At 40.8% G+C, this 27,992-nt stretch overlaps 1 protein-coding gene across 4 annotated transcripts in view; it reads left to right on the forward strand.

The window, feature by feature from the left end:
• Window positions 1-27,992, forward strand: part of SRPK2 (SRSF protein kinase 2) — a 226,512-nt gene that overhangs the window by 129,808 nt on the left and 68,712 nt on the right. For all 4 annotated transcript variants that reach the window (XM_073573616.1, XM_073573612.1, XM_073573614.1 and 1 more), the window contains 2 exons: window positions 13,562-13,707; window positions 26,754-26,862. In XM_073573616.1, coding sequence (XP_073429717.1) covers window positions 13,562-13,707; window positions 26,754-26,862 — 255 coding nt within the window. The remainder of the gene's footprint in view (window positions 1-13,561; window positions 13,708-26,753; window positions 26,863-27,992) is intronic.

Below are 27,992 nucleotides of genomic sequence, written 5' to 3' on the forward strand. Positions count from 1 at the left end.
ATATATTTTAGGAGTCGGTCCATTTTATACCGACTCCACCAAAATGAGCACCGACTCCGACGCCACGACTCCAACTCCACAGCCCTGCTTGTAACCATCTGTAAGCTTCTTGCACTTCTCAGCTGGTATTTTCTCCCACTCTTCCTTTGCAGTTTGTTTAAGCTCTAGACTTTTTCCAGGGTTTTTTTTCACAGTGGCAGATTTCTGCTCACCCCAAAGATTTTCAATGGAATTGAGGTCAGGACTCTTTAATGGCTATTTTAAAACAGTCCATTTTTTTCTTTTTCAACCATTCCTGTGTACTTTATGATGTGTGCTTTGGGTCATTGTCTTGCTGGAGGACCTATAATCTTCGACTCAAAGTTTTCTTACACTGGGTAGGACATTTTGCTCTAAAATCTCTTGATAATTCTCTGATTTCATGATTCCTGTGATACAGTCAAAGGCCTCCAGCACCAGACGCAGCAAGCAACACCACAGCATTATGGATCCTCCACCATGCTTAACTGTTGATTAAGGTGTTTTCTTCCTTATAAGCTTCATTGTGCCATCTGTAAACAAACTGTTGCTTTGCATTGCCAAAAAGATCTATTTTTGTTTCATCTGTCCACAGAACATTTTCCCAGAAGGATTGTGGTTTTTCAGGGTACTCTTTGGCACAGATCAGTCATTCCTTTTCATGTATTTTTTTCAGCAATGTTTTTTTTTTTTTCCTTGGCCTTCGCCAATAAACCTGTTTGATTTAGTGTGCGGCGTATAGTTCTTGTTGAAACAATGATCCCAGACTGTTCCAGGTTGGACTTCAGGTCTTTGGATGTGTTTTTCCTTCGAAGACCTCTTGTCAATTTTTATTTTTACTGCAACGTTCTAGGAGGTTCTTGATGTTCCATGCTTGGCAGACTTAACATATCATTGCGCGCTGTTGAAACTGGGACACTAAAGTCTTTGGAGATGGCCTTATACCCTTTGGAAGGCTTCTGTTTGCTAATAATAGCACTTCTAATGTGCACATACAACTCCTTTGACTTCACCATTGTGACAAAAGAACAGGGCCTACCATGTGGCTTTTTAAAGCACTGAAGTCATCATTCATTGGCTAATTCATGTCACATGGTCACAAACAATTAATCACAGGTGATTGTCATTTGTGATTTACCACAGGGAGTCAAAATGTGATTGCAAACAAATGTAATGTATAGGGTGCCAATACCAATGTCACAGCAAGTTCTAGGTTTTTCTATTTTCCCTTCCCATCGTTTTTTGTTTTAAATTATTGTTTATCATTTGCTCTTTTATATTTAACACAAAGTGCTCTATACAAAGAAACTGTTTTATTTGATTCATTTTCTTTTCAGAAGATATTCTACATTATGTACTTAAACTTCATGGGTGCCAATAGGACTGTACATATTTTGTTATATTTTTTCTATTCTATTTATTTTTTAGGGACCGACTGCACGATATGGCCAGTAATCGCCAGACCAACTAACCTGTACTAATCAGTCAGTGTACCTAGGCTGCCATAGATCTCAGCAGTGCAAACCTTGTTTACACAGGATGATCTTGATCTTTCCAACAGATACACTGCCAACTGTTTATACTGAAAGATAATCGTGATTATCTTGCAGTTATAATGCAGCTTTAGTTTTTAAATATTATATCTTCGGTTAACCTGTTTAATCTATTGCGGAAAGGACTTGACATCCATTTGACATATCAAAACCTACAGGTAGGTCACAGGTTGCGTTAGGATCCTTTCTCCTTCTGGCTTGGGTCATACATGTAGTTTAAATAGACTTTATTATGTTTATTAGTTGGAAAACAAATACAAATTAAATAAAGCTAATTATATATATCCTGCTCATAACTGAAAAATCATCGACTAGTGCCAGATTCTAGGTCCTTGCTTACAATGCACATTTTTTGCCTTTGATTGCCATAGTACATGCTCTGAAGAATGTCAGCAGTGCAAGTATTGTGACTGTTAAGACATGTCTGTATGTGTAGAACCTCTCCAATGAGACGTGAGCGTTGTGATCACAGCGGCTTCCGGATGAGCTGCCTAATATGGTTTGTTACATCCTGCTTCTCATTGCCCATAGGGACAGCTGACGCACTGAGCTTCCAGAGCAGTCCTTGTGATTTCCTAGTCCTTCTTAGATGTGTACAAACATCATATAACCTTAGTCATTACTGCTCCCGATGAAGACTCGTACTATCGGGAGCTTTCATTCATTTTGAAACGTCTGCGTCTGTTCATAATCATGTAGGTGTCATATTGATGGCAAGTCTGCACTGTATTCTTGTCTACAGCTATATGATAGTCTATCATTTGTATTACAGTGCTTTTATCTTTAGAAATCCGGTCATTGCTCATTATACTGATGTTATCTTTTTAAAGAATTATGGATAATATAAGCGCCTCTTTTCTGTGCGAGATGCCCTGCAGACTGATCACCCTAAAATCCTTTTCCACTTATTTATTTGTACTAGTTCAGGTCCTATTCTTTTTCAGCCAGAGGATTCAAGCTGTGACATATACTTGATCTGTGTGATTGGCTCAGCCTGTTGTCATAGCTACTAAAGTGTGGCTGTCATTGACGCTTCATGTGTTCACTTCATCCTTACATGCTCTGCCTGATTTATTTGGAAGGTTTCATTGGTATGGGTACACAGTTGCATTATGTAATTTTTCTAGGTCTTTTACAGTATACATTAAGTTATTACTTGCGACTGTCACATTGAGAATACACTTTCAGATCTTTCTTGTTCAGAATTTCGCCCTTGTACAGTCCTTTCATAATATATATTTGAAGGTTATTGTTCAGTTGAGCAGCTCACCAATCTGCAGTCTCATTACTACCTAGTTTTTGCTCAGGGCGGGCACTTCTCTTTGAGAGACAGTCCTTTGGAGTATAATGAACACGGACCAAACTGGAAAGGATGAAAAGCACAAAATACGGTCTTATCTGGGTTATAATTGTTCAGAGAACATGTTCAGTGTTGCTCACCTGGTTTGGTTGTGTTCACACAACCACTGATAGATTTTAAGTTTGCTGCAGACTCACAGGGAGCTTCTGAAGATAAAAACTGGAAACATAAGGGTTAATCAGTGCTGCCGTTGAAGAAGAATGAAGAGATGTAGAATCCAATTGTAAGCAGTTTATTCGTCAACGCGTTTCAAAGCTTCACAACTTCTTCATCAGGACAAGCCATGATATACCTGATGCAGTTGTAAAACTTTGAAACCATTGACGAATAATACAGCTTGCATTTAGATTCTACAGCTCTTCATTGTTCGTCAACGGATGCGCAGATTAAGCCATTTGTTTCCAGTCCTGGTGAATAGCACAGCTGTAGCGTTAGCAAAACTATAAAGCTCAGCATAAGTTCTGCTGTAACACACTCAGCTATCTGTGGTTTGCTCTGAGTCTACACTGATATCACTGTATTTGCGTCTAGAAAGCTCAGTGCCTTTGAACAAGCACACCGCTCCGGACAGTGTGAGCCATGATGTTGGGTGCCATGGATTGTAATTCTATGGAGTTGATGAGAGTAGCTTGGTCAGAAGCTGAGAGGATGAAGAGCACCTACCTTCTATGTAGGAAACAGTAGTGGCAGGTATGTTAGTGGCAGGTATGTTAGAAGTTAACTCCTCTCCTGGAGTATAACTACTGTGCACTCCAGGGTCTGAGCAGACAAGCTCCATGGAAACCAACTCTACACTATGTAAGATAAAAGCTCTCATTGCAGAATTACAAATAGAATAAGTCAGTCAGTTGCAAATTTGCGTATTTTCATGCAAACTAAAGAAAGTTAATAACGTTAGTATACCCCTTTAAAAGTAATGTATCACTAGGTATTGATGCATATTCTTTTTTAATAGTTTATATTCAGATCCTAGACCTTTTTTTTTTCATTCTTGCTCATTAACTTTTATGTAAGACAGTGTTCTATGTATGATCTTTTGATCTGTACAGAGACTGTTGTGCATGAAGGGAAACGAGATGAGCTGTGTCCATCACCTAATGGTTTAATGTGGTTTTATATGTGTACTAGCTGAAGAGCCCGGCGCTGCCCGGGCAGAGTAACTAACTACGGTTAATTATAACAAATTATAAAGATTATATAATCTCTGAGTGTATAGCCCAGCACACTCCGCATAGACAGATTCACTATTCCACAGCATCCCATCAGCCTGGGGTCAGAACCAGAGCGCTGAGTGGAACGGTCCTAACTTCCATACCGGGGGTCCCTTTAAGAGAGGCCTGGGGTCAGAACCAAAGTACTGGATGGATTTGCCCTGACTTCCATACCAATGATCCCTTTATTATAAGCCTGGGGTTAGAATCAGAGAGCAGAGTGGATTTGCCCTATCTTCCATACCAGAGATCCCTTTAAGAGAGGCCTGGGGTCAAAACCAGAGCGCTTAGTGGAATTGCCCTAGCTTCCGTACCGGGGATCCATTCAAGAGGGGCCTGGGGTCAGAACCAAAGCGCTGGATGGATTTGCCCTGACTTCCATACCGGAGATCCCTTTTAAGAGGGAAGATGTGCCTATGGGGATGGAGGATGTGTGCTGGGTATATGGGCACGGGAGGGGGTGATTCATTTGTCATGTGCTCTCTGCTCCTCTCTGGGAGCTTATGTTCCTGGGGATGCTAGATTTCTCCCACCATGTCAGTGTCTGCTGAGGCGTTGTGGAGTGGGAAAACTGTTGCTCATAGCAACCAATCACAGCTCAGCCTCTTTTAATCTGGTCTGGTGAAATGAAAGATGCTTCGTGATTGGTTGGTGATACACACACGCATACATTCAGTTATATATGTTGGTGTCCGTTTTCAATAGTAAACTCATTTTGTCACAGACAGATTTGCAGTGAAAAGTATCTGTGCAGAACAGGTAGTGTAGTAATAGGCTAGCATTTATTTGCCAAATTTTCTAGCAATACTCTATAATGACATGGTGCTGCAATTGTAGTGTAAATGATAAGCAGGATAATTTAAATGATAAATATACAAAATTATATAGTATTATGTGCTGCTCCTGATTCACATGACAAATCCAGCATGGGCTTTTTAGAAGCTCTGTGGCAGAAATCCAAAACTGAAACATGTCCAGCTTATCTGTGCATGGATTAACCCCAGTGTAATTCAATGAGCTAATTCACAGTGGTTCATCATGAAATCCATGGCAATACTATACATGCTCTGGATTTTAAAATCCACTTTGTGTTTATTACTTTGCATGCATATTTCCTTGAGAATGTGAATAGACAGGGGTGGGCTATTAATTTTCCCAAGGGGCCACATGAGAGATTGTGACTGCTGTGGAGCACCGAACCAATATGCTGAAATTAACTTTGCTCAAGAAAGCACACAGCCATTTTTTTATACCGATTCCTGTAAATATAACCGCTGTTATGTTCGGTTCGTTAGGATTACAGGGTCACCAAATATGTCCATGTTATTTGCTGATTAGTGATGCTTAGTATTAACAAAAAAAAATATTAAAAATTACTTTTTTTTATTATCAAGTGTTTTTATTTATTTTTTTTTTTTAAATATTTTATAGGATGAAAAGATTTCTTAGTGTGTGTGTGTCCATGATCAGGATTTGCTGCAGTTCTGACGCTGTGTATTTATGCAGCATCAAAAACTCAGCAGCCAGATGTTACTTCATTGTGGATGGGATTCATGTCCACTATGCGTGTATGTGCAACCATGGGTTTACGGGCCGAGCATGTCAATTTTTCTGTCCAGGACTCTACTTTCCGCAATAGTAATGTCAACAATAAGAATGTGTTTGGATGCGGCAAATCCGCATGGTTCAGTGAACACATGCAGATTTACCTGTGTGATTAGAATGCAGCGTTTTGGACACAGCGAATACACACTGCGTCCAAAGCGGTGCTAATTCCTGAACCTTGGAGCGTAACCTTATCCCCCCTCTATGATAAAGTATATCCATTGTACAAAGCAGTGTATTCCTTTGAGTATAATCTGCCTGTAGACGGCTCCTAGAATACAGATCATAATGACCTCGCTAGAGCCTGTGGCTCAGCAGCTTATGGCTGTGTGCACACGGTGCATTTTTGATGTGTTTTCTCAGCAGTTTTTCCGCATGTAAATGGGCCTAAAATGCTATGGAATCCTTATGAAAGCTAATTCAATGACAGTCTTGAAGTGTTTTGCACATGATCAGTAAATTTCGTTCGAGTATTTGCAGTGTGTTTTTTTTCTGCAGCATGTCAGTTCTTTGTGTGTTTCTCCAGCGTTTTTCACCCATTGACTTCAATCAAGTCTGTGAAACTCACAGCAAAAACACAGGTATAATAATGTTTGCAGATTTGCTGTGTTTTTGTTTGCATTTTCACGTACTTCCTCTTGTGTTTCCCATGCTGTCATCTGTGTGACAGCATGGGAAACAATGGCTTGGAGGTTCTTATCGGCAGTAACGCTACCACCAGTAAGACCGTCGGTCAGAGCGCTGCAAGGGCATGATGTCCGTGTGACCTGTAGCGGTGACCTGCGTTAAAACGCTTACCGCAGGTCATCAGACGTGGGCTGATGAGACTACTCCTTCCATTGGGCTACTTCTTCTGTCACTGATAACCGTGATATCAGGAACCGCTGATGGGAGACATAGTCTCATCAGCTGAAGTCTGTGCTCACAGTGGGAAGAGCAAGACTAAGCGCCAGATTTGGCACGTTATAGATGCACCTTTTCTGGGGCGGCTGAGAGCTGATGTTTTTAGTTTGGGAAGGGGCCAATATCCATGGCCCTTTCCTAGGCTATTAATATCAGCCCTCAACTGTCTGCCTAGCCTTTGCTGGTTAGGGGGGATACTGTCAATTTTTTTCTGGGCTCCCCCTGTAAATTAGCAAGTAAAGACTAATCAAACAGCTGTGAGCTGATATTAATAGCCTGGGACGTTCATGGCTATTGGCTTCTTACCAGAATATTAACATGAGCCGTGGCTTTCCCTCTGCTAGTTAGGAAAATTACGTGGGAGCTCACGCTTTTTTTTTTTTTTCTTCTTTTTTTTCTTCAGAATTATCAGTTGCTGTTTGATTACAGCCTATGTAGGTTCATTCTGTTGCTGCTCCTACATAGGCTGGTGACAATGTGTATGTGTGTTTGTGTGAGTTTACTATCGGCTTAGTAATGAGGGTGTCTGGCTAACGCCTCTTCATTACTAAACCTAGGGCTTGGTGTCGATGACTGCTGCTGAAATCAAGCTGTAATCCCATTACCCTGATCCCCGTGCATGAGAATGAAAAACGTGATGTTGAACCAAGAAATTACATCACAAAACTTTTTTTTTAAAAAGCCTTCATTGCTGTACAAAAACGCATACAAAATCGCACCAAAAACATGCGTTTTTCCTGTCAAGAGATGCAGAAAGAGAAAAAAACAGCCAACTCACGTGCAGCGGCATGTGGCATGCAGAAGTATGGAACCCATGTAGTAACACGTGCAGCAATCAGAAGAAAAAAAAATAGTTCCAGCTTATTTAAAAAGTCCAAATTTTATTTATAAAAAAATTAAAAATAAATGTTGGCAGATAATAATTTCTCAAAGCGGGCATTTGAGTGTTTGAAACGCGTAGCCACACATGATGTGTGCATTATTATCTGCCATCATTTATTTTTAATTTTTGATAAAATTTGAACTTTTTAAAGAAGCTGGAACATTTTTTTTTCTTCTTAGGCTAGTTTAACACTAGCGTTTTTTAGCGCTGCGCTTCGTGCGCAACAGAAACGCATTCAAAAAACGCATCATGCGTTTTGCATGAGTTTGCGTTTTTTTTAGGCGCATGCATTTTAACCAGGTCCAAGCCATGTTAACTCTTAAAACGCATGCGATTTTAAACTCAGGTGTGCGTATCTCCATGCGCACACCTGCGTTCCCATAGACTGTAATGTGATTTTTTTTTTTTGCGCTTTCCGTGCGCATGCGTTTTTTGACACATGTCGGACTGACAAAAAATGCAACAGGTTGCGTCCGGCGCCCCTAGGCGCACATTATAAAAAACGCATGCGCACGAAAAAGCATACGAACGCGTGCATGCGCTAGACCATGCACCCCCATGTTAAAGATAGGGGCGCAGGACGCATGCGCATGGATGCGCACAAAGCGCAGCGCTAAAAAACGCTAGTGTGAAACCAGCCTAAGAGATGCAGAAACCTTGCAGAAATTTCTGCAAGCAAATACTCAACGTGCGCACATAGCCTAAAGCACCTTTCTATAATGTTAAGACCTAGGGGACTCACAAAAAAATGTTTGTAATTGCTTATTATTTTTAATACTTTCATAGGAACAAAGAAAATATTTTTCTTCACCTCAGTGTACAGGCACCATAAAAACACATTGTTATATACACAATGTATTTCTATGGATACGTATACTTTGCTTCTGAGTTCATTGCCTGCAATATTGAGGTCAAGATAACCAAATTCTCCTACGGATAACCAAATTCTCCTATCTCTACCATTGGGAGACCAGATAACAGGAGGAAGAGGAAGTGAACATATAATTTAATTTATGCACTCAGTAGAGGGAAGTAGCCCTGCCCCCCGAAGAGGAGGAGCTACGGGAGCGATGAAAACGTCGGAGAGGTGAGTATGGAAGCCGGGAGAACAGCTGAGACGTGACTGGACTGAGCCCTCAAATCAGAACAGTCCTGCCGAATCTGGGGCAGTTGGAAGCTATGCTTAAACCCTTGCTGACCCTAGACGTATCCATAAGTCCTGGTTGGGAAGGACTTCCCGACCTTGGACATATGGATACATCATGGCACACGATCACCACCGAGTGTTCAGCCAGTGAATATGACAGCTGCAATCCGGCTCTCACTTGCAGGAGCGGTGCCCGCATGGCTCCCGGAGGTTTAACTACATAAATGCTGCAATTTATATTATAAGTCCTGTAAAGGCTGATGTAAAAAAGTTATAAAAAATTTAAAAAATGTTTTCAAAAATAATTAGAAAATTATATTTTTTTTTTGTACCCATAAATTAGTAAATTTGTATTTTATGTAAAAAAAATAAAAAGTACACACATTTTTGGTATCGCAAGTCTCTTTGGATAAGTCTCTATGAGCAATCCACATCTTGCCATTGTGATTTTTGCCCATTCCTCAAGGATAAACTGCTCCGTCTTTTTAAAGTTGGATGGTTTCCTCTGGTGAACAGCAATCTTCAAGTCTGACCACAGATTCTTAATTGGTTTTAGGTCTGCGCTTTGACTAGGGCACTCCAAAACATTTACACCTTTCCACTTAAACCACTCAAGTGTTGCTTTAGCAGTTTTCTTTGGGTCATAATCTTGTTGGAAGGTGAACCTCTTGCTCAGTATCATATCACTGACAGACTGAAAAAGGTTTTGTGTAAGAATATTTCTGTATTGTGCACATCCATTCTCCCCTCAACTCGGACTATTTTCCCTGTCCCTTCTGGCAAAAAACATCCCCATAACACGATGCTGCCACCACGATGTTACACTGTGGAGATGGTGTGCTTGTGGTGATGAGCTGTGTTGGTTTGAGCCAACGCATATCTTTGACCTTTGTCACTAAAAATACAAGTTTGGTCTCATAAGATCACAGCATCTTCATCCATACAGTAGGTGGAGTGTCCCACATGTCTTTTGGCAAACTCAAAACAAGCCTTACAATTTTTGTTGGTAAGTAAAGACTTTATTCTGCCCACTCTTCCACAAAGACCACCTTTGTGGAGTGTATGACTTGTGGTTGTATAAACAGATACTTCAGTCTCTGCTTGGGAACTCTGCAGCTCCTTCATTGTTACCTTTGGTCTCTGCTTCCTTGGGCTGAGAATTTTGGTAGGCTGCCCTCTCTTGGCAGGATTGTTGTGGTATCATGTTCTTTCCATTTGATAATAGATTTGATGGTGTTCCGAAGGATCATCAGAGATGGAGATATTTTTTTTTTTTTATCGCTGAACCCTGACTTGTGCTTCTCAACAACTTCGTCCCGACTTGGAGATCTCCTTGGTCTTCATGGTGTTTTTTGGTTAGTGGTGCCTCTTGTTTAATGGTGTTGCAGCCTCTGTGGCCCTTCAGAAAAGGTGTGAATATACTGACAGACCATAAGACACTGAGGCTATGTGCACACGCTGCGGTTTTTGCTGCGGATCTGCTGCGGTTTTGGCCGCTGCGGATCTGCAGCAGTTCTGCGGACAGTGTACAGTAGCATGTAAGTATGTGATTTACTTTCTGCTGTGCACATGCTGCGGATTTTCAAGTGCGGAAAAGCTGTGGTTTTGAATCCGCAGAAAGAACTGACATGTCAATTTATTCTGCGGATTCCGCTGCGGTTTGCCACCTATTTCATTGTCCAGGTGTCAAACCGCAGGTCATTTTACCTGCGGATCCGCAGATACAAATCCGCGGGTGAATCCGCAGCGTGTGCACATAGCCTTAGATTTCACACTGGTTGACTTTCTTTCACCAATCATGTGTCTTATGAAGGTAATTGCTTGCACCAGAAACTTTTAGAGGTTTCATCACAAAAGGGGTGAATACATTTGCACATGCCACTTTTTAGTTATTTGATCCCATACATTTAATTTATGGCTATATTTTTCTCACTTTCCCAATTTAGACTATTTAGTGCTGTTGCAGCACACAAATCGTATTAGAAAATAGTTTAAACACAGGCTATGTTACGGACTGGATGATGTCAGTGTGTGCATGGGCAAGCCCCCTCGGCAACGGAATTCGCAACTCCGGATGTAAATCCAGATTCTCCTGAATCTTTATTTTATGGGGAATATATAAACTAAAACACTCAAAATCTCTTTATAACTGAAAAACGCTTGGCAATTTAATCCGCTCATATCGATGTTATTTCTTATAATTACATGGTTTATGGATTCTTGATGTTGTGTACAGTATAGTCTTTGTATTTGGAGAATCTTTGTATTCCAGATTTCATTGTCAGCCAACATCAGATTCTATTTTTGTCGCCTAACTTCAGGTACAATAAAATCCGATAAATCTGCATGACTGTCCTGCACAGGCCATAAAATATTTAACCATGCAGTTGAATTTTTCCGTCCTTTCCTTTATTTTTAGCTACGGACCCTGTTAACATGTAACAGTAAATCATGGAAATGATGTAGCTTCTAAATTTACCTTTTCCTTTCTTGCATAACAGATCAATACTTCATAATCTGCTAACCATCATCTAAAATGGCTCTATAGGATCTATGTTATTTCTTTGCAGAATAATTAGAGTAAACTCTGCAATGTGTTAGTTCTATAAACTCGAGCGGATACACATGACTGTGAGGATTACACATGTGCTTTTTCATTCACATATACCAAATCATATTGTTAGAACGCCATGATGGCTTACCATCTGACCTACATAAAAGCAGACCTCACGCTTCAAACTCTATAGGATGAGTAACCCTTTCACGGTTGGGCTACATTTACACGTTCAGTATTTTGCTTCAAATAAATAAGTATATTATACCAGATTCATATGCTCTGAACCCAAAAAAATGTAAGCGATGCAAATTTTTTCTGCCTGTTCATTGTTGTTGCACATTCGCTCCATTCTATAATAAAGGAATCTGTGTGCACAGTAAATTTCTGCCGTGGGTTTGCCTAAGGCAAATTTGACCCATGTGCACCCATGGAAGTGTGCCTTCATGGCCAAGCATCTTATCATATTCAAAGTAATTGCATAAAATGGCAAATTTTAGGAGGATGGTTTATAATCATTTTCTGGTACTTTTAATGGGACTTTCGGCAATTTATACAAATCTTTGGTAAATGCACACAGTTTGCAATTGGCAGCCACCGTTCCCCACCTAAGTATTTCTTCCTAATCGTGTACCACCAAAAACTTATTTTGGTTGTTGTCGTCATAAAGTATTATCCTTTTTGCTTGCCCAAGCAATCCCGGGGGGCGTTGTGTGTGGGGGGTATTTCCGCATTGCCTGTTACTAGCGTCATTATTGCTTTTGCAGCACCTTTGGGAACCCCGATTTCTTCTAAGAACTACGTGTGTGTTATGTACGTACATACATACATGTACATTAATATGCTCGTTGCAGGTTTTGTTGCTGCAGGAAAGGAATGGTGTTGCTATAACAACAGCCATGGAAGAAGAGATATTAGAAGCAATCGGCCTTGTCTCAGCCTGAAAAAGCTGATAATATAAAGCCATATATTGCCCTAAGATTCTTTTAAAATGTGTAAATAAAAAAAAATTATTTTTAAGTACCGTATTTAGACATTAAAATCCTATTCGCAAATAGAAATGTACATACGGTAAATGCCAAATAGATTTACTGGTAGAGTACCTTGTGCCCAGTGGTTTTACTCACTTCAGTCCATAGCCAGCCTGTAGCTGTAAGGGCAGGAATCTAGCCTTGGGAAAGCTCCAAGCACCCAACTAATGCAAGAAGATTGTCCTATTGACATGCAGGACCAGCTTATCTACAATATAGGTTTCTGATATTTTTTATAATAAGAATTAATGGACTTTGTGTACAGTGATGAAGGCCACAGCCGCCTGTCGGGAATAATCCTTCTATCTACTACTGGGTGAAGAACAATACGAGATGTGAGCTCTTTCCTCCCTGCTTCTTTACCCTCTGCCTTCAGGACCTAAACAGATTTGCCCATATCTGTGCAGGTCTTGCACATCTCTGCACACATTTGTGCCTTTAGAGGATTATGTACAGTTCTGTGACGAGTGCTGCCGCCTGCCGTCCTGTTAACACGGCTGTATAACACAGCAGCAAATCTAATTTACAGCAAATCGTTGTCCTATTCCGTCGACCGGTTTATCCTGAAGAGTGGTTACAGGACAAGTAGCCTGCTATGTGGGCGAACATTTGGGGACATGGTCACAGGGGGTGAAAATGACGCTTAGGACCAGGATCCTAAAGACTGGCATTTTGTATTGTAGTCTTGATGAAGAGTCCTCTTGATGAAATTGGCTCGTCTTTCAGCTGCTGCATACCACAGATTGGAGTATATTTCTGCTGTAATGTACAACACTTTTGTGGTCCAGGATAGGTGTTAAAAAACTAACAGTGGCTCATGTTTTTGTGCAAGTCTTAGTTTTGTCTAAATGCTTAATGCGGTAATTCTTGTGACAACTGTTTGCTGAATCAGGGCCTTAGTTCTTTTTGGGGGGTCGGGGGGGTGAATCAAGGTTATTACTCATAACTTCAAAAATTTTTTTCCTCTTTGTAAAAACCTGAGCCCCATTACTGTATGTATGCAGTGCATGTAAGTGGCAAAATGCTACATGTAGAACAGTAATGAGAACAATTGGATCGTTGGTGTGTGAGACAGACGTGTAAATTCTAGCACAAGAACGAGTTCAGGAACTCTTTGAAGAAAGCCAACAGTTTCTTTAACTGTGATAACATACTATTTCAGGCTTTAATAAATGTAACTATTAGTATAGCTGCTTCATGTTAGTTCTGTTTTACTAGTATATGGGTAACTTTACGTTGTGGTAGTTTGATTAGGAAAGCATCATTAAAAGAAAAACTCTCTACTTGTTCTTTTAGGCCGGAGGCTCAACAGAAAGTTCCATCCACTCCTCCACCTCCCCCACCACCTCCTCCACTACCTGAGCCGGCACCACCTGAGCCAGAGGAAGAGATTTTGGGCTCCGATGATGAAGAACAAGAAGACCCTTCTGATTACTGTAAAGGTGAGAGCTCTACAAGTTAGGCCATAGACATCTGTTTCACATACGAGTTTTTCACAGAATGTGTGCGCATTGTAGTCAGATTGACTGTTCACTTGTCCATGTATTTTGTGAACCGTGTGTCTGCAAAAAAATAATGGAGTCTTGTCCGTTTCTGTTGGCACAAAAAACTTGAAAGCCTTCAGATTCTATCGTAGTTGCATTCTAGTACTGTTTGCTTTTCTTGTTTTGATAGGAGAAGCTTTAGAAACCATCATTTTTTCTTGCATATGAGATAATCTGATGAAACGCGGAGAGTAAAAACAGGTACTCTGATCAAACTTTGAGGATATGTGTTTAACCCCTTCACCACCTTTGACGTACCTGTATGTCAAAAGTAATGTCCCTTCCTTTAATGTGGGCTCATTCGCCGAGCCTGCGTCTTTCCCTTAACATGATGGCTGACATAATCAGCCGTCAAGTGCCTCTAACAGCCTCTGGTGGATCAGTGCTCTGCCCATGGCTGTTAACCAGTTAAAGGGAATCTGTCGGGTGATTTTTGTGTCATATCCTGATATAGGACTTCGGCAGCCCTTTCAGGATATATAACTTTTGTTTCTCTATGTTGCCCCATTGTGTTGCTATAAGACCTGGACAAATTTATTGTCTTGCGTCTGCAAGCCAAACATATGTAAGTTGCAAATGAATATTGACCCATTCACCGTCCCATAATCCTGCCCACCCCTCTACACTGGCGTCGGCGATTCTGTCAGACTGCGGTATGGCCGAGAATCGATCACATCGCAATCTTCGTACTGACGATCACCTCTGCTGAGCTGAGTGACTGCTGCATAGAAATACATTCTGTCACACTCAGGGCAGGAGAGCAGACACCAGTCCGAGGATTGGGATGCTATCCTCGAGTTTGGATTCATAGAATCATAGAATGGTAGAGTTGGAAGGGACCTCCTGGGCCATCTGGTCCAACCCCCTGCTCAAAGCAGGATTCGCTAATCATCAGTCAGAGTGCTGAGTTACTATCAGTGATGCCGGCCGGGAAGGATGAGCTGAAATATGGGCGGGGGAAGGGGTGAATATTTATTTTGCCTTTACGTGCACATCGGTACACTATGTGGTAAAATGAACGATGTCAATCAAAAGTACAAATAGTCCCGCGAACAACAAGCCCTTATATGGCTACATGACCAAGAATATAAAAAAAATATTGCTCTTGGAAGAAGGGGAGGAAATAACGGAACAAGAACAAAACAGAAAATCGTCGGGTAGTGAAGGTGTTAATACACGGAACATCGATCAGGTATTTCATGTATGAGAAAAGAAATGGATTCAATGAGACCTTTCACCATCTATTAGGTATTTGGCAAATGAAGACCAATTAAGTAGCATTGAGAGGAAAAAGTTGTTGAATCTCCTCATCTTAGTGTTAGTTCTGACATTACCGGAACAAAAAAAAAATGCTATAATTATATGTCAGGCTAAATTAGTAATGGAAGTGTTATGCTGATAACATTACTGAATCAGGGAACTCCATTTAAGTAGGGTTTAGTACGATGTGTTACTGATCCCTCTGTGCGACTAGGAAATGCAGTCAGCCTGTCCACACATGATGGTCAGCGACCGCCCATCTGCAAACAGGTAGCTGATCATTTACTTTAGGTATATTGGGCACAGTAGACTGTGAGCTGTACTTTACGGGATTTAGTTGGAGATTTGCACTTCAATCCTGAAATATTCCTGACCGTGTGAACCGTCAATGCTTTTTGTCCTAATTATATTTTTTTGTAGAAGACCCTTGGTTAATTGGAGAATCCCAAATTAACATCCAGAGGGTTGATTCAAGATGGCAACCCTTCTTATTTGGGCTAGAGTTACACTTTATCCCTTTTATCATTATTTGGACAAAACAGACTTCATCAGTGGATGCATACTTAAATTGACAACATGTAGTATTATAGATTTGTGATATCACCAGAGTTAGTTGTGATGAGAGTTTTTCTTGCTGCTTTGGTTTCATGTTAACACATTGATGTATACGCTTCACTATTTATTTGCCAGTGGCTACATGTCTGCAAGGTTTATCGACTGGATACGCCATTCCAAGAGCTTGTAGTCAAGCAATTTTCTAAACGTTCCTCACTTATATAGCACCATTAATTTCCACTGCGCTTTACAAACACCATTATCGCTATCCCCTTTGGGGCTAACTATCTAAATTTCTGATCTGTATTTTTTGGGGGGGAGAATGGAAGGATACTAGATCACCCAGTGGAAATCAACACAACACAAGAAGAAACTCCTTGCAGATGTTGTTCTTGGTGTGGTTTGATCTCTCGGCACCAAATTATTGGTGCATCAGCTGGTGCTTGGGATTTGTTCACCCCAGCAATAGATGAACAAGATTAAATAATTGAATTCTGCAGAACTTGATGGGAATGATTAATCCTAGGAGAAAGTATTCATATCACTGTTAGGGCGCATACACACCTCCTTGTTTTACATTCCATGTAACAGACTGCTTGGCCATCAAACGCGCGTCTCCTGACCCAAACTAACAGCCTTCTAGGCATATATGAGGCTGTTAGTTTTAGCCCTGGAGACTTGTGGTTACTTTTGGCATTGCGGTCTGTACACTTAGGGGGTGACGTGTACGTCATCAGCTGTCCAGTGCAGTTACATAAGGCTTCATACAGATGTCTGTTTTCCTCACATACGAGAAAAACAGTTTTATTATATTGATCATGGTTTGATCAGAATGTGGTCCAAGTGAGATCAGTTTTTCTCGTACATGGAGAATAAAAAAAAAGTTCATCCATCTTCTCCTTTCTGACAGTCTGTCCAATATTTTTATTTTTCTATGACCTATAGAATTGCATTGCTAATTTTCATCCAACCCTCTGATCAAAATCAAACATGCCTACACTGTTTTCTGTGGTCCACAAAAAATTACAGACATATGAATGGCCCCATAGACTTTCACAGGTACGAGTGGTGTCCGTGAAAACCCCGGATAGCGCTCATAAGCAAAAAATGGATGTCTGAGTGCGCCCTAAGGTTCTTATTAGTTTACTAGATGGTGGACCAATTCTAACTCTTCGGGTATTCTAGAATATGTATGCAGTTTATTTTTTAAGATTAAATAAAAATGCAATAATGCACCCCCCAATCCTGATATGTATGGTTCTCTCACCCCCAATCCTGATATGTATGGTTCTCTCACCCCCAATCCTGATATGTATGCTACCCCTCAACCCCCTATCTTGGTATGCATGGTCCCCTGACCCCCCAATTCTGGAATGCATGGTCCTCTCACCCCCAATCCTGGTATGCATGGTCCTCTCGCCTCTCTTTCCTGGTATGCATGGTCCTCTTACTCCCCTTTTGGGGTATGCATGGTCCCCTCACCCCCCAATCCTGGAATGCATGGTCCTCTCACCCCCCAATCCTGGTATGCATGATCCTCTCACCCCTCTATCCTGGTATGCATGGTCCTCTTACCCCCTTTTTGGGGTATGCATGGTCCCCTCACCCCCCAATCCTGGTATGCATGGTCCCCTCACCCCCCAATCCTGGTATGCATGGTCCCCTCACCCCCCTTTCCGTGTAGCCGCGACCAATCAGCGTTGCGGCCCTGTAGCCGCGACCAATCACTGCCGCGGCCCTCTAGCAATAAAAAAAAAAGTTATTCTCACCTTCCGACGGCCTCCTGTCTTCTTTCCACGCGCCCGGCCTCGCGTTCCCAGTAATGCTTTGCGGCTTAGACCGCTGATGACGTCGGTCTTCTTTCTCGCTCTCGCGAGAGTGACGTCGGCCTTCTTTCTCGCTCTCACGAGAGTGACGTCATCAGCGGTATAAGCCGCAAAGCATATTACTGGGAACGCAAGGCCGGGCGCGTGGAAAGAAGACAGGAGGCCGTCGGAAGGTGAGAATAACCTTTTTTTTTCTTTTTTTTATTTTAATTCTCTTTTTTTTACAGATTAAGGCCTGCGCCTGATTGAGCGCTGCGCCCGACTGCGCCAGCAGGCGCAGCTTACCGTTACAAACAGCTGCGCCTGACGCTGATTGGTTGCGGCCTGGCAGTTTTGGTTACAGACAGACATAAGGCGTGTGTATATGTGTGTGTATATATAGCCCTGGTTTTATTCTGCGTGGCACCCTAGGTATATTGATCATCTTTTTGAAATTACCTTAGTGAAAAGGAACATAGCAGTCTGCTGGCCTAACTAAAATGAATGTGATTTATAATAGACATGCTAAATCGGGTACTTTTTTTTTGCCTATTGTGAATGTAAGCAGTGAGATAGAACAATATCACAGCAGGTAGTAAGAGATACCAGCATGCACAGAGAATTAACGTGCAATGTTTCATTGTAGACATTGTGTAAGGTCTTGTCTTTTTGTGTCTTAATAATAATGTATTTATACATTCAGAATTATTTTCTTTTTTGTGCTACTCAATGGGGTTTAAATTTTAAGGTCTTCACAGTAAATCCACTGAATCTATAGCATCACTGAACGCTGGAAACAGCTATTGCCCATCAAAATCTGATTCTACACTTCCCAGTGTAAATGGGTCAAGCTTTCCATTAAAGTTTGAGTAGTCGTCAATGATACTATTCATTCCTTCCTTGTTAGTGTTTTTGCAGCTAAATATTCGCTGTAAATATTGCTTAACATTTTGGGGAAGTTTTTTTTTAATAGATTTCTATTTTTAGAAGAATTAATTAGTGTTATTGAGGTGGTACACATTGATGATTTTTTTTTATATATAATGTTTTCAATATAATTACTTAAAAGAAGTAAAAACAATCGACTGTGGTGATCAGGTTTCTTTGTTTTCTGAGAAAGTGTCATGGGTTACTGGAAGGGAATACAGCGTTTTCTCTGTCTTGCCTTCCATCTGTATTGTATTGTACCTGTCAGTGTTATGTGACTAATTCGTAACTTTAGAAGCTGAACTGAAACTATTGCAACATCATTGTATTAATGAGAACACATTACCTATTTCCTTTTTAAATGGGTTAATTCACAAACAAAGTACATTTTAATTAACAGATCTTTGAATAATAAAAGTCCTACAATTGGTTATGTTAAAAGATATATTTCTGTACTGCGATAATCTTATAAATGTGACTCTGCTATGTACTGTATAATGGCTGTGTGAAACTATGCAGAGCTGCTCCAGTTCATGGTCAGGAGTGAAGCATAAGTTACTTTTTATAAGGGTTGGCTCACATCTGTGTATCTAAAAATGCTCAGTGTCAGCCAGAGAAGTAGGCTAGTGTCATATACAGTGGGTACAGAAAGTATTCAGACCCCTTTAAATCTTTCACTCTTTGTTTCATTGCAGCCATTTGATAAATTCAAAAAAAGTTCATTTTTTTTCTCATTAATGTACACTCTGCACCCCATCTTCACTGGAAAAAGCAGAAATGTAGAAATTTTTGCAAATTTATTAAAAAAGAAAAACTGAAATATCACATGGTCATAAGTATTCAGACCCTTTGCTCAGTATTGAGTAGAAGCACCCTTTTGAGCTAGTACAGCCAAGCAACCAGTTTTTCACACCTGGATTTGGGGATCCTATGCCATTCTTCCTTGCAGATCCTCTCCAGTTCCGTCAGGTTGGATGATGAACGTTGGTAGACAGACATTTTCAGGTCTTCAGAGATGCTCAATTTGGTTTAGGTCAGGGCTCTGGCTGGGCCAGTCAAGAATGGTCACAGTTGTTCTGAAGCCACTCCTTTGTTATTTTTGCTGTGTGCTTAAGGTCATTGTCTTGTTGCAAAGCCACAAAAGAAGACTAAAGCCTCCAAAAATTTAAATTACACAGCAGTCTTCTTTTGTGGCTTTGCTATTAGTTTAGTGTAGGGACTTGCATGTGTGGGGATCCTTGACGTGGATTGCGAGCTTGCTTTTTATTTGGCCAAAATATCAACCAATACCTCACTATTTTAGTGTATTTTGTGCACTGTATTTTTTGGGGTGCAGCCAAGCCCAAATCCGTCTGGTCTTGTATGAGGGGTGTTCACACTGGGATACATTGAGGGTGTGCTGGCCAGCCCGCCTAATCGAATAGTAGGGGCGTGACTAATAGGCTGTGAACCAGGCATTGTGCAGTAACCTTATGTGAACAGCGCCCTATGCGGGCCTTCATTGTGCAAATGTGTACTGAGCAGTCGCTCCCTCCAGGAATGGGTAGGTGGAGAGTGGCTGTTAATTTAGTATTTTGCACCTGTGTTGCTAACATCTTGCTATATGGGCTGACTGCACCCTGCAGTGCATTTGTTCTAAGATCTGGGCAGGTAAGCTGTGCTGCCTTTTTTTCTGCTGTGTAATTTAAATCATTGTCTTGTTGGAAGGTGAATCTTTGGCCAAGTCTGAGGTCCAGAACACTCTGGAAGAGGTTTTCATCCAGGATATCTCTGTACTTGGCCGCATTCATGTTTCCTTCAATAGCAACCAGTCGTCCTGTCCCTGTAGCTGAAAAACACCCCCATGTTTCACTGTTGGGATTGTATTGGGCAGGTGATGTGCAGTGCCTGGTTTTCTCCACACATACCACTTAGAATTATCACCAAAAAGTTCTGTCTTCGTCTCCATCAGACCAGAGAATCTTATTTCTCATAGTCTGGGAGCCCTTAATATGTTTTTTAGCAAACTCTATGCGGGCTTTCATATATCTTGCACTCAGGAGAGGCTTCCATCGGGCCACTCTGCCATAAAGACCCGACTGGTGGAGGGCTGCAGTGATAGTTGACTTTGTGGAACTTACTTCCATCTCCCTACTGCATCTGTGGAGCTCAGCCACAGTGATCTTGGGGTTCTTCTTTACCTCGCTCACCAAGGCTCTTCTCCCACGATTGCTCAGTGTGGCTGGACAGCTAGGTCTAGGAAGACTTCTGGTGGTCCCATATTTCTTCCATTTAAGGATTATGGAGGCCACTGTGCTCTTAGGAACCTTGAGTACTGCAGAAATTCTTTTGTAACCTTGGCCAGATGTGTGCCTTGGTGTCTCTGACCTCCTTGGCCAGTTCTTTTGACCTCATGATTCTCATTTGGTCTGACACGCGCTGTGAGATCTTTTATAGACAGGTGTGTGCTTTTCCAAATCAAGTCCTATCCGTTTAATTAAAGGGAACCTGTCAGCACTTTTGGCTGATATAAGATACGGCCAGTACCTTTCAGGGCTTATCTACAGCATTCTATAATCGCAAGAAGATGGGAGGCGCCGGATCTGCGACACCCATCGGACCGGACCGCCCCCCCCCCCCCCGAGTGAATATAATAAAACTTATTTTTCTTATCTTTCAGGTCGGATCGGGGTCTTATCTACAGTATTATAGAATGCTGTAGATAAGCCCTGAGAGGCACTGGCCGTATATTATATCGGCCAAAAGTGCTGACAGTTTCTCTTTAAACACAGCTGGACTCCAATGAAGGAGTAGAAACATCTCAAGGAGGATCACAAGGAAATGGACAGCATGTGACTTAAATATGAGTGTCTGTGCAAAGGGCACATGGCTGAATAGAAAAATGTGTTTTTTTTCCGGTGTGGAAAATGCTGCATCTGTGAGTGGGCATATCCCTGTTAGACCTTTTGTAGTGTTTCATTTGGCAAAACATTTTTTTTTTTGCCACAGATTTTTCAAACTGTAAGACATCTTGAGTAATCTACAAAAAGCTACCTATACTTACCTCATAAACTACATCGGGAAATCCACTTGAAAATTTAGGAGACTAGTGGGGGAACTTTTGGCGATATACGACATGGCCTTGACTCCACTATACTATACATCATGGGAGAATTAAGGAAATTTCCTCATTATTGAAGTGGTAAACCGAAGATCAAAAGGGGCAATTTTGACAAACTTGTTCTGCAGAGAGAGTGTAAATGGATATTTAGAATGAATTTGGTGGCCCCAAAGGGACTAAATGAAGCATTGTCCTTTAATTGTTTCTTGTAGGGATGTTGATGTATGTAGTCTTCTCAACTGAGCACATTTAAACTGTACTCATAAGGATAAATACAAATTTCTCATGTTCAGGTTCCCTGCATGGTATCGCACTATATTTTAATATTCATATTCATCATATATGTTTATCCAGATAATTTATATTGACGACATATTCTCCTCCTCTATCATTTTCTCTTCCCTTTTTTCCCAATTCCCATCTGTGTATCTGCAGGTGTCCTTCTCTATCATGATTTAGATTTTCTTTCTTGATGAAACTGGACCCCTATTTTGTTTGCGTTCCAGTTTAGAACGCATGCTGTCATGGGCCTGGCGAGGAATCTACTTCAACATGCTGCGTTCCAGCCTGAGACGCACCTGACCTGTGTGCTTGGCCAGACGCATGCACTGTGGAGTATATACCAGTAGATGTAACATACACGTCACTATATGGACCGCAGGTTGCCTGGACATGCAGACTGACTGCATTCCATGCTGAGGTGTGCAGCTGGGCGCATGCTCGGTCACTGAGTACGGCAGCAGGGGAACGATGACACAAAATAGGCTTCATCCACACATGCCCATTACCCTACCTCTAGTACCTGTTGTGGTAGGCGCATGGGCACTGATAATTTGCAGACAAATATGATCTACAATGTCCGCATACAGGTTATCAAGTGGGTGTAAGTAATTTATCTAATAAAGGAAAGGAGGACTGTTTAAAGACACATCATGTGCACAAAGCACACCTTGTTGAACACTTCACTTAAGGCCCCTTTACATTTAGCGATGCACCATCGATCCCGACCACGATACGACCTGGTCAGGATCGCTGATGCATCTCTAAATGGTCGCTAGTGAGCTGCCACACAGGCAGATCTCACAGAGATGCAGCAGCGATCTAGCGGTCGTTACTTACCTTTCAGACGCGGCGATTTCTCCGTTTATCACTTGTACTCTTGATGAACCTTCATGGGGAAAAGTGTCGGGACATACTGGCGAAATTAGTGAGCATGCTCTATCCTAATTTTAAATAATAGAGGAACTATTGCACTGCTACCTACATTATAGGCTGTTTTACCTGCTATCTGTTTTTTTGCTCCATGTGTTACAATATATCAAAGGACCCATACCTGGGCACTTATGCCATATCTAGAGTGAGCTAGGGTGTTTCTGGGACCGCCACCTTTGAGCTGGGGCACCATTTAGCGTCAAAGTTTTAGGGTGCCAACCTCTGTGGCAAGGTAGCAATTGACATTATGGAATCTTGGTAGGGATAGCCAGTGATTGTTGGGCCTCCAGGCTTTATCGTGATCATGCTATAGGGCCCATGGTTACCCTCCTACTGGTTTTTAATCTTTGTCTGTTTTTTTTTTTTTGTTGTGACACACAATGGTTTTAATGCATATCTAATAAATTATAGGTTTTAAAGCTTCTACATGAAATTCTCACTTTTGTTGACCCTCACATAATAATTTTTTGTGACTACTTATAGAGAGGTGTCTCAGACACCCCCCATTACTAACCCAGTAATCAAAAATAAAAACACACACACACACACACACACACACACACACAAAAAAAAAACTTTATTTGAATAAACACTCCCCAACTCTTTTCCTGGTTCACCAATTTGTTAAAAAAAATACATGCAAGTCCGACGTAGTCCTCAAATAGATATCAAAGCGAATAACCGCTCACAGCTGTCTGCTTTACCTCTGCTGGCTGTCAAAAATAATCCGGACCGTACGTAATTTTTTAATTATTTATTGGGTTAAAGAAGGCAACACCCTTAAGTTCCACATGAAAGCACTAAAGTGTGCAAGTTTATTATATGTAGGGGGCTTGTGGCATTGTATATCTACAGGATATCTATCTATTTTATATATCTATCTACATATCTATTCTATTCTCAGGGTTCTGGCTGTGAACTTGCTGTACTCATCTGGTGAAATTTTGTGGTTCCGTTTGAGATGTGTATGTAAAAATCACACTGTGCATACATGGTCCATGTGCCGTCCGTTTTTCTCTCACCCATTGACTTGTATTGGTGAGTCTCGTTCGTGGGTTTTTTTTTTTTTTTTCTCACATTGCTCTCATCCGATTTCTACACAGTTGTGAGGCCTAAGTGAGTATATAGATGAAACATCAGGGGCTCAGAGCTGCTACCTTCTGAGGTAACACGTTTCTCTGTTTTATCACAGGAGTGAGTCTTTCTGTGACGTCACCAAAATAAAATAACACACCTGGTTTCTTATCACATTTATTCTCATTTTGGCTTTACATTTTCCAAAAGCTGATTAGTAGCAGTGGGAGATACAAAACAGTTTTTCCTATTTTATATTCATAAATCTCCCTTAGGCTATGTGCGCCCGTTGCGTATTTGCATGCAGAAATCTCTGCAAAGTTTCTGCATCTTTGGCAGAAAAACGCAGCAGACAATACGCACGTTTTTATGCGTTTTTGGTGCATTTTTGCACTCGTTTTATGCATGTTTTTTTTGTCCATTTAATGGGTCAAAAACACACACAAAAAGAATTGACATGCTGCAGAAAATAAAAGGCTGCAAATACGGACTGAAATTTACTGATCATGTGCACAACACTTCAGGATTGTCATTGATTTACCTTGCATAAGTACTCCATTGCTTTTTTGACCATTTACGCGCTTAAAAATAAATGCAGCAAATACGCATCAAATACGCAACGTGCGCACATAGCCTTTAATAGTGGGGAGATGGCACCACATTTGTTATAGTGTATTACTCACTTTCTGTGGATCTCTTGGCAAAGCGGAGTGGCTTAAAGGGGGAGACATTGCATCAAGCTGTATCAAATTTTATTTAACAAATGTAATTATTGGCACAAAATAAGCTAACCAATAGGTGTTTTCATCAAGTTGGTCAAAGGTGTCTAAATACGGACCACATTTCTCATTCATCATGAGCCATTGTGATTCATTTGACCGAAGATTATGCTTTCTAGATATTAAAAAAGTACATCCCCGTTTTATCAGTTTTGCACAGAAGATTGGAAGACTATGTACATAACTGTATAAGCAAATATTTTTTACAATTATTTCAGTATAGCTTTTCATTGGAGTGGCCAAATAGTAATCATTATGTTTGTTGGTAAAGCTTTGTTCACATCTTTATCGTCGTTTCCATTTATACGTAAGGACACTACACAATACTGGATCCCAGCGTATCATACTTTAGTGCTCACTGGACTTTGCTGGCTTATAATGGAATCTTGTGCATGCTGCGCTATTCTTGCTGTCAAATGTGAAAGGACTGCCATGGAGGCTTTGTTGAGCACATATGGGTTTTGGCTTTTCATCAAGCTTTTGTCAAGGCTTTCATTGCTTTTGAAGACAAATATAGTGCCTCATGTAAGCACATCTAATATGCAGCCTGATACACAGGTCTGTAAGTGCTAAGCTTATAAGTGATGCCCATCTAATATGTCTGCTCATCTATAATATATAATCGCCAGTTGAGACTTCCGTCCGCTGTCCCCGAATCCCATAAGGCACTGCAGCAGTGTCACTTGCGCCTGTGCAAGTGACATACACGTCTTCGCTATTCCCACACAGGTGCAGTAACAGCCGCTTCGTTACTACGCATGCGCAGTAACAGCCACAATTGTGCGGTCTACCCGCGCATGTGCGGTAATGACGCGGCTGTTACTGCGCCTATTTCTAGTATAACGTATAAACTCAGCATGCTACTAAGTTTCAAACTTTGTTAAAAAAAAGCTTTCCAAAAATCAATAGTACAAGCAAATATTATACATACGTTTTGCGATATATCTTGATTCCTTAGAGAAATATCTTTATCTTTTTTTTTTTTTTTTTTTCTCCATTCATGAGCCACTTCCTCCCAAGTCTGTCTTGGTAAAAGAAGGGTTACTCCTATTATACTGTCTGTAGAGAGGAGAGGAAAAAAAAGCATTGTTAGGCAGGTCATGCTGAAGTTTGTGAGTGAGTTAGCTTATCCGAGAGCTGGATTCACAGCCATACAACTCAGTACTGCTATGTAATGACCTCCATGTTGCTGCCACTGCTTCTAAACATGGAAAGACGTAGCAAAAAGGCAATGAATCGTTGTTTCATCAGTGTTTTGCACCTGTGTTACCTCCTTTTAGTAAGGTGGTCTACTGAATCCTGTTTGTGACCTTGGCTGCTAAATACCAATGACTTTTTGCTAGATCTATAATTGAATTATTTTGGGAATATTTAAGGTTCCTTTTATTTCTTTGGCTGTACTTCTAAACGTGCTAAACCAAGAAAGAAGCCAGAATCCCTCCTTTTTCTGTGTGTTATCGAAGGCAGATATCATAGCAGTTGGTCTCGCACCAGAGAAGGTTAAAGAACGAGTCTGCAGATGGTAGAACTGGTGAAAACACAGGGTACGAGCCATATAACGGCCAGAAATCGCGTTCGTCCTCTTGAACACAAGCACGACAGCGTATTCAAAAAGTCAACTGAAATGACAAGTACTCATTAAGCTGATACTGTGAGCTAGTACAGACTCCCCTTGGCCAATGATAGATACTATATTAGCAAATAAGCCTGACACATTACTCCGTTCAAATATTTCCGTAGATAAAATTTAAAAAGCAGAGTAAAGAAGACTGCTTTATTGACGCTAATTACATTTATCCAAATTACCTAATCTAAAGGGAAGTTGTCCTGGTAACACGTTTCTTTTCTGGGCAAAAGAAATCCACAAAAGTGGTAGAGGTAAAACTTATGGAATAGAGGAGTAGAACTTGGCACATCAATATAAATGCTGAGTAAAGTGCTTAACTTTTAGCAAGCTTTGAAAGTTAGTGCAAGGTGTGGGGGCCACAAGTAATGGCAGCATCATGTTCTTTACAGTTAGGAAGGTGTTTGTTGATAAGTGACCTCCTTCGAAGAGGCAACTCTGCTGGATGGCTCCCTAATTTTTATGTAAACCCTAAAATATCCATCCTTTAAAGTATACGGATTACATTTTATACAATGCAAATTTATAGAAGATCATGTGAACATGTTGTATGTAATTTTGAGAGATTTGTGTATGAAATGGGTTACATTATTACCTCTCTTCTACAGGTGGCTACCATCCGGTGAAAATAGGAGATCTGTTTAATGGGCGTTACCACGTTATTCGGAAGCTAGGATGGGGTCATTTCTCTACGGTGTGGCTCTGTTGGGACATGCAGTAAGATTTTTTTTTTTTCTTTTTTAATTGTGTCTCTCATTTTATGGTTGTTCTCCCTAAAATAGAATTAGATCTTTTACATATATTCAATCATATGATCTCCCACTCCCATCAAAATTTTTTACATTGCAATCATCTTATTATCCCCTTAACCCCCAAGGGTGGCTTGCACATTCATGACCGGGCCAATTTTTACAATTCTGACCACTGTCCCTTTATGAGGTTATAACTCTGGAACGCTTCCATGGATCCTAGTGATTCTGACATTGTTTTCTCGTGACATATTGTACTTCATGCTAGTGGTAAAATTTCATTCATATAACTTGCGTTTATTTGTGAAAAAAGCGGAAATTTGGCGAAAATGTTGAAAATTTCGCAATTTTCCAACTTTGAATTTTTATGCCCTTAAATCACAGATACGGCACACAAAAAGTTAATAAGTAACATTTCCCACATGTTTACTTTACATCAGCACAATTTTGGAACCCAAATTTTTTTTTTGTTAGGAAGTTATAAGGGTTAAAAGTTGACCAGTGATTTCTCATTTTTGCAACACCATTTTATTTTTACGGACCACATCACATTTGAAGCCACTTTGAGGGGTCTATATGATAGAAAATACCCAAAAGTGACACCATTCTAAAAACTGCCCACCTTACGGTGCTTAAAACCACATTCAAGAAGTTTATTAACCCTTCAGGTGCTTCACAGGAATTTTTTGAATATTTAAAAAAAAAATGAACATTTAACTTTTTTTCCACAAAAAAAATACTTCAAGTTCAATTTTTTTTATTTTACCAAGGGTAACAGGAGAAGTTGGACTGCAAAAGTTATTGTGCAGTTTGTCCTGAGTACGCTGATACCTGATATGTGGGGGGAAACCACTGTTTCGGCGCATGGCAGAGCTCAGAAAGGAAGGAGCGCCGTTTGACTTTTTCAATGCAAAATTGGCTAGAATTCAGATCGGACGCCATGTCACGTTTGGAGAGCCCCTGATGTACCTAAAAAGTGGAAACCCCCCACAAGTGACCCCATTTTGGAAAATAGACCCCCCAAGGAACTTATCTAGATATGTGATGAGAACTTTGACCCCCCCCAAGGGCTTCACAGAAGTTTATAACGTACAGCCG

This window comes from Dendrobates tinctorius, unplaced genomic scaffold (assembly GCF_039654945.1).
Source record: "Dendrobates tinctorius isolate UK_male_01 unplaced genomic scaffold, ASM3965494v1 ptg000035l, whole genome shotgun sequence".
Taxonomy (NCBI): domain Eukaryota; kingdom Metazoa; phylum Chordata; class Amphibia; order Anura; family Dendrobatidae; genus Dendrobates; species Dendrobates tinctorius.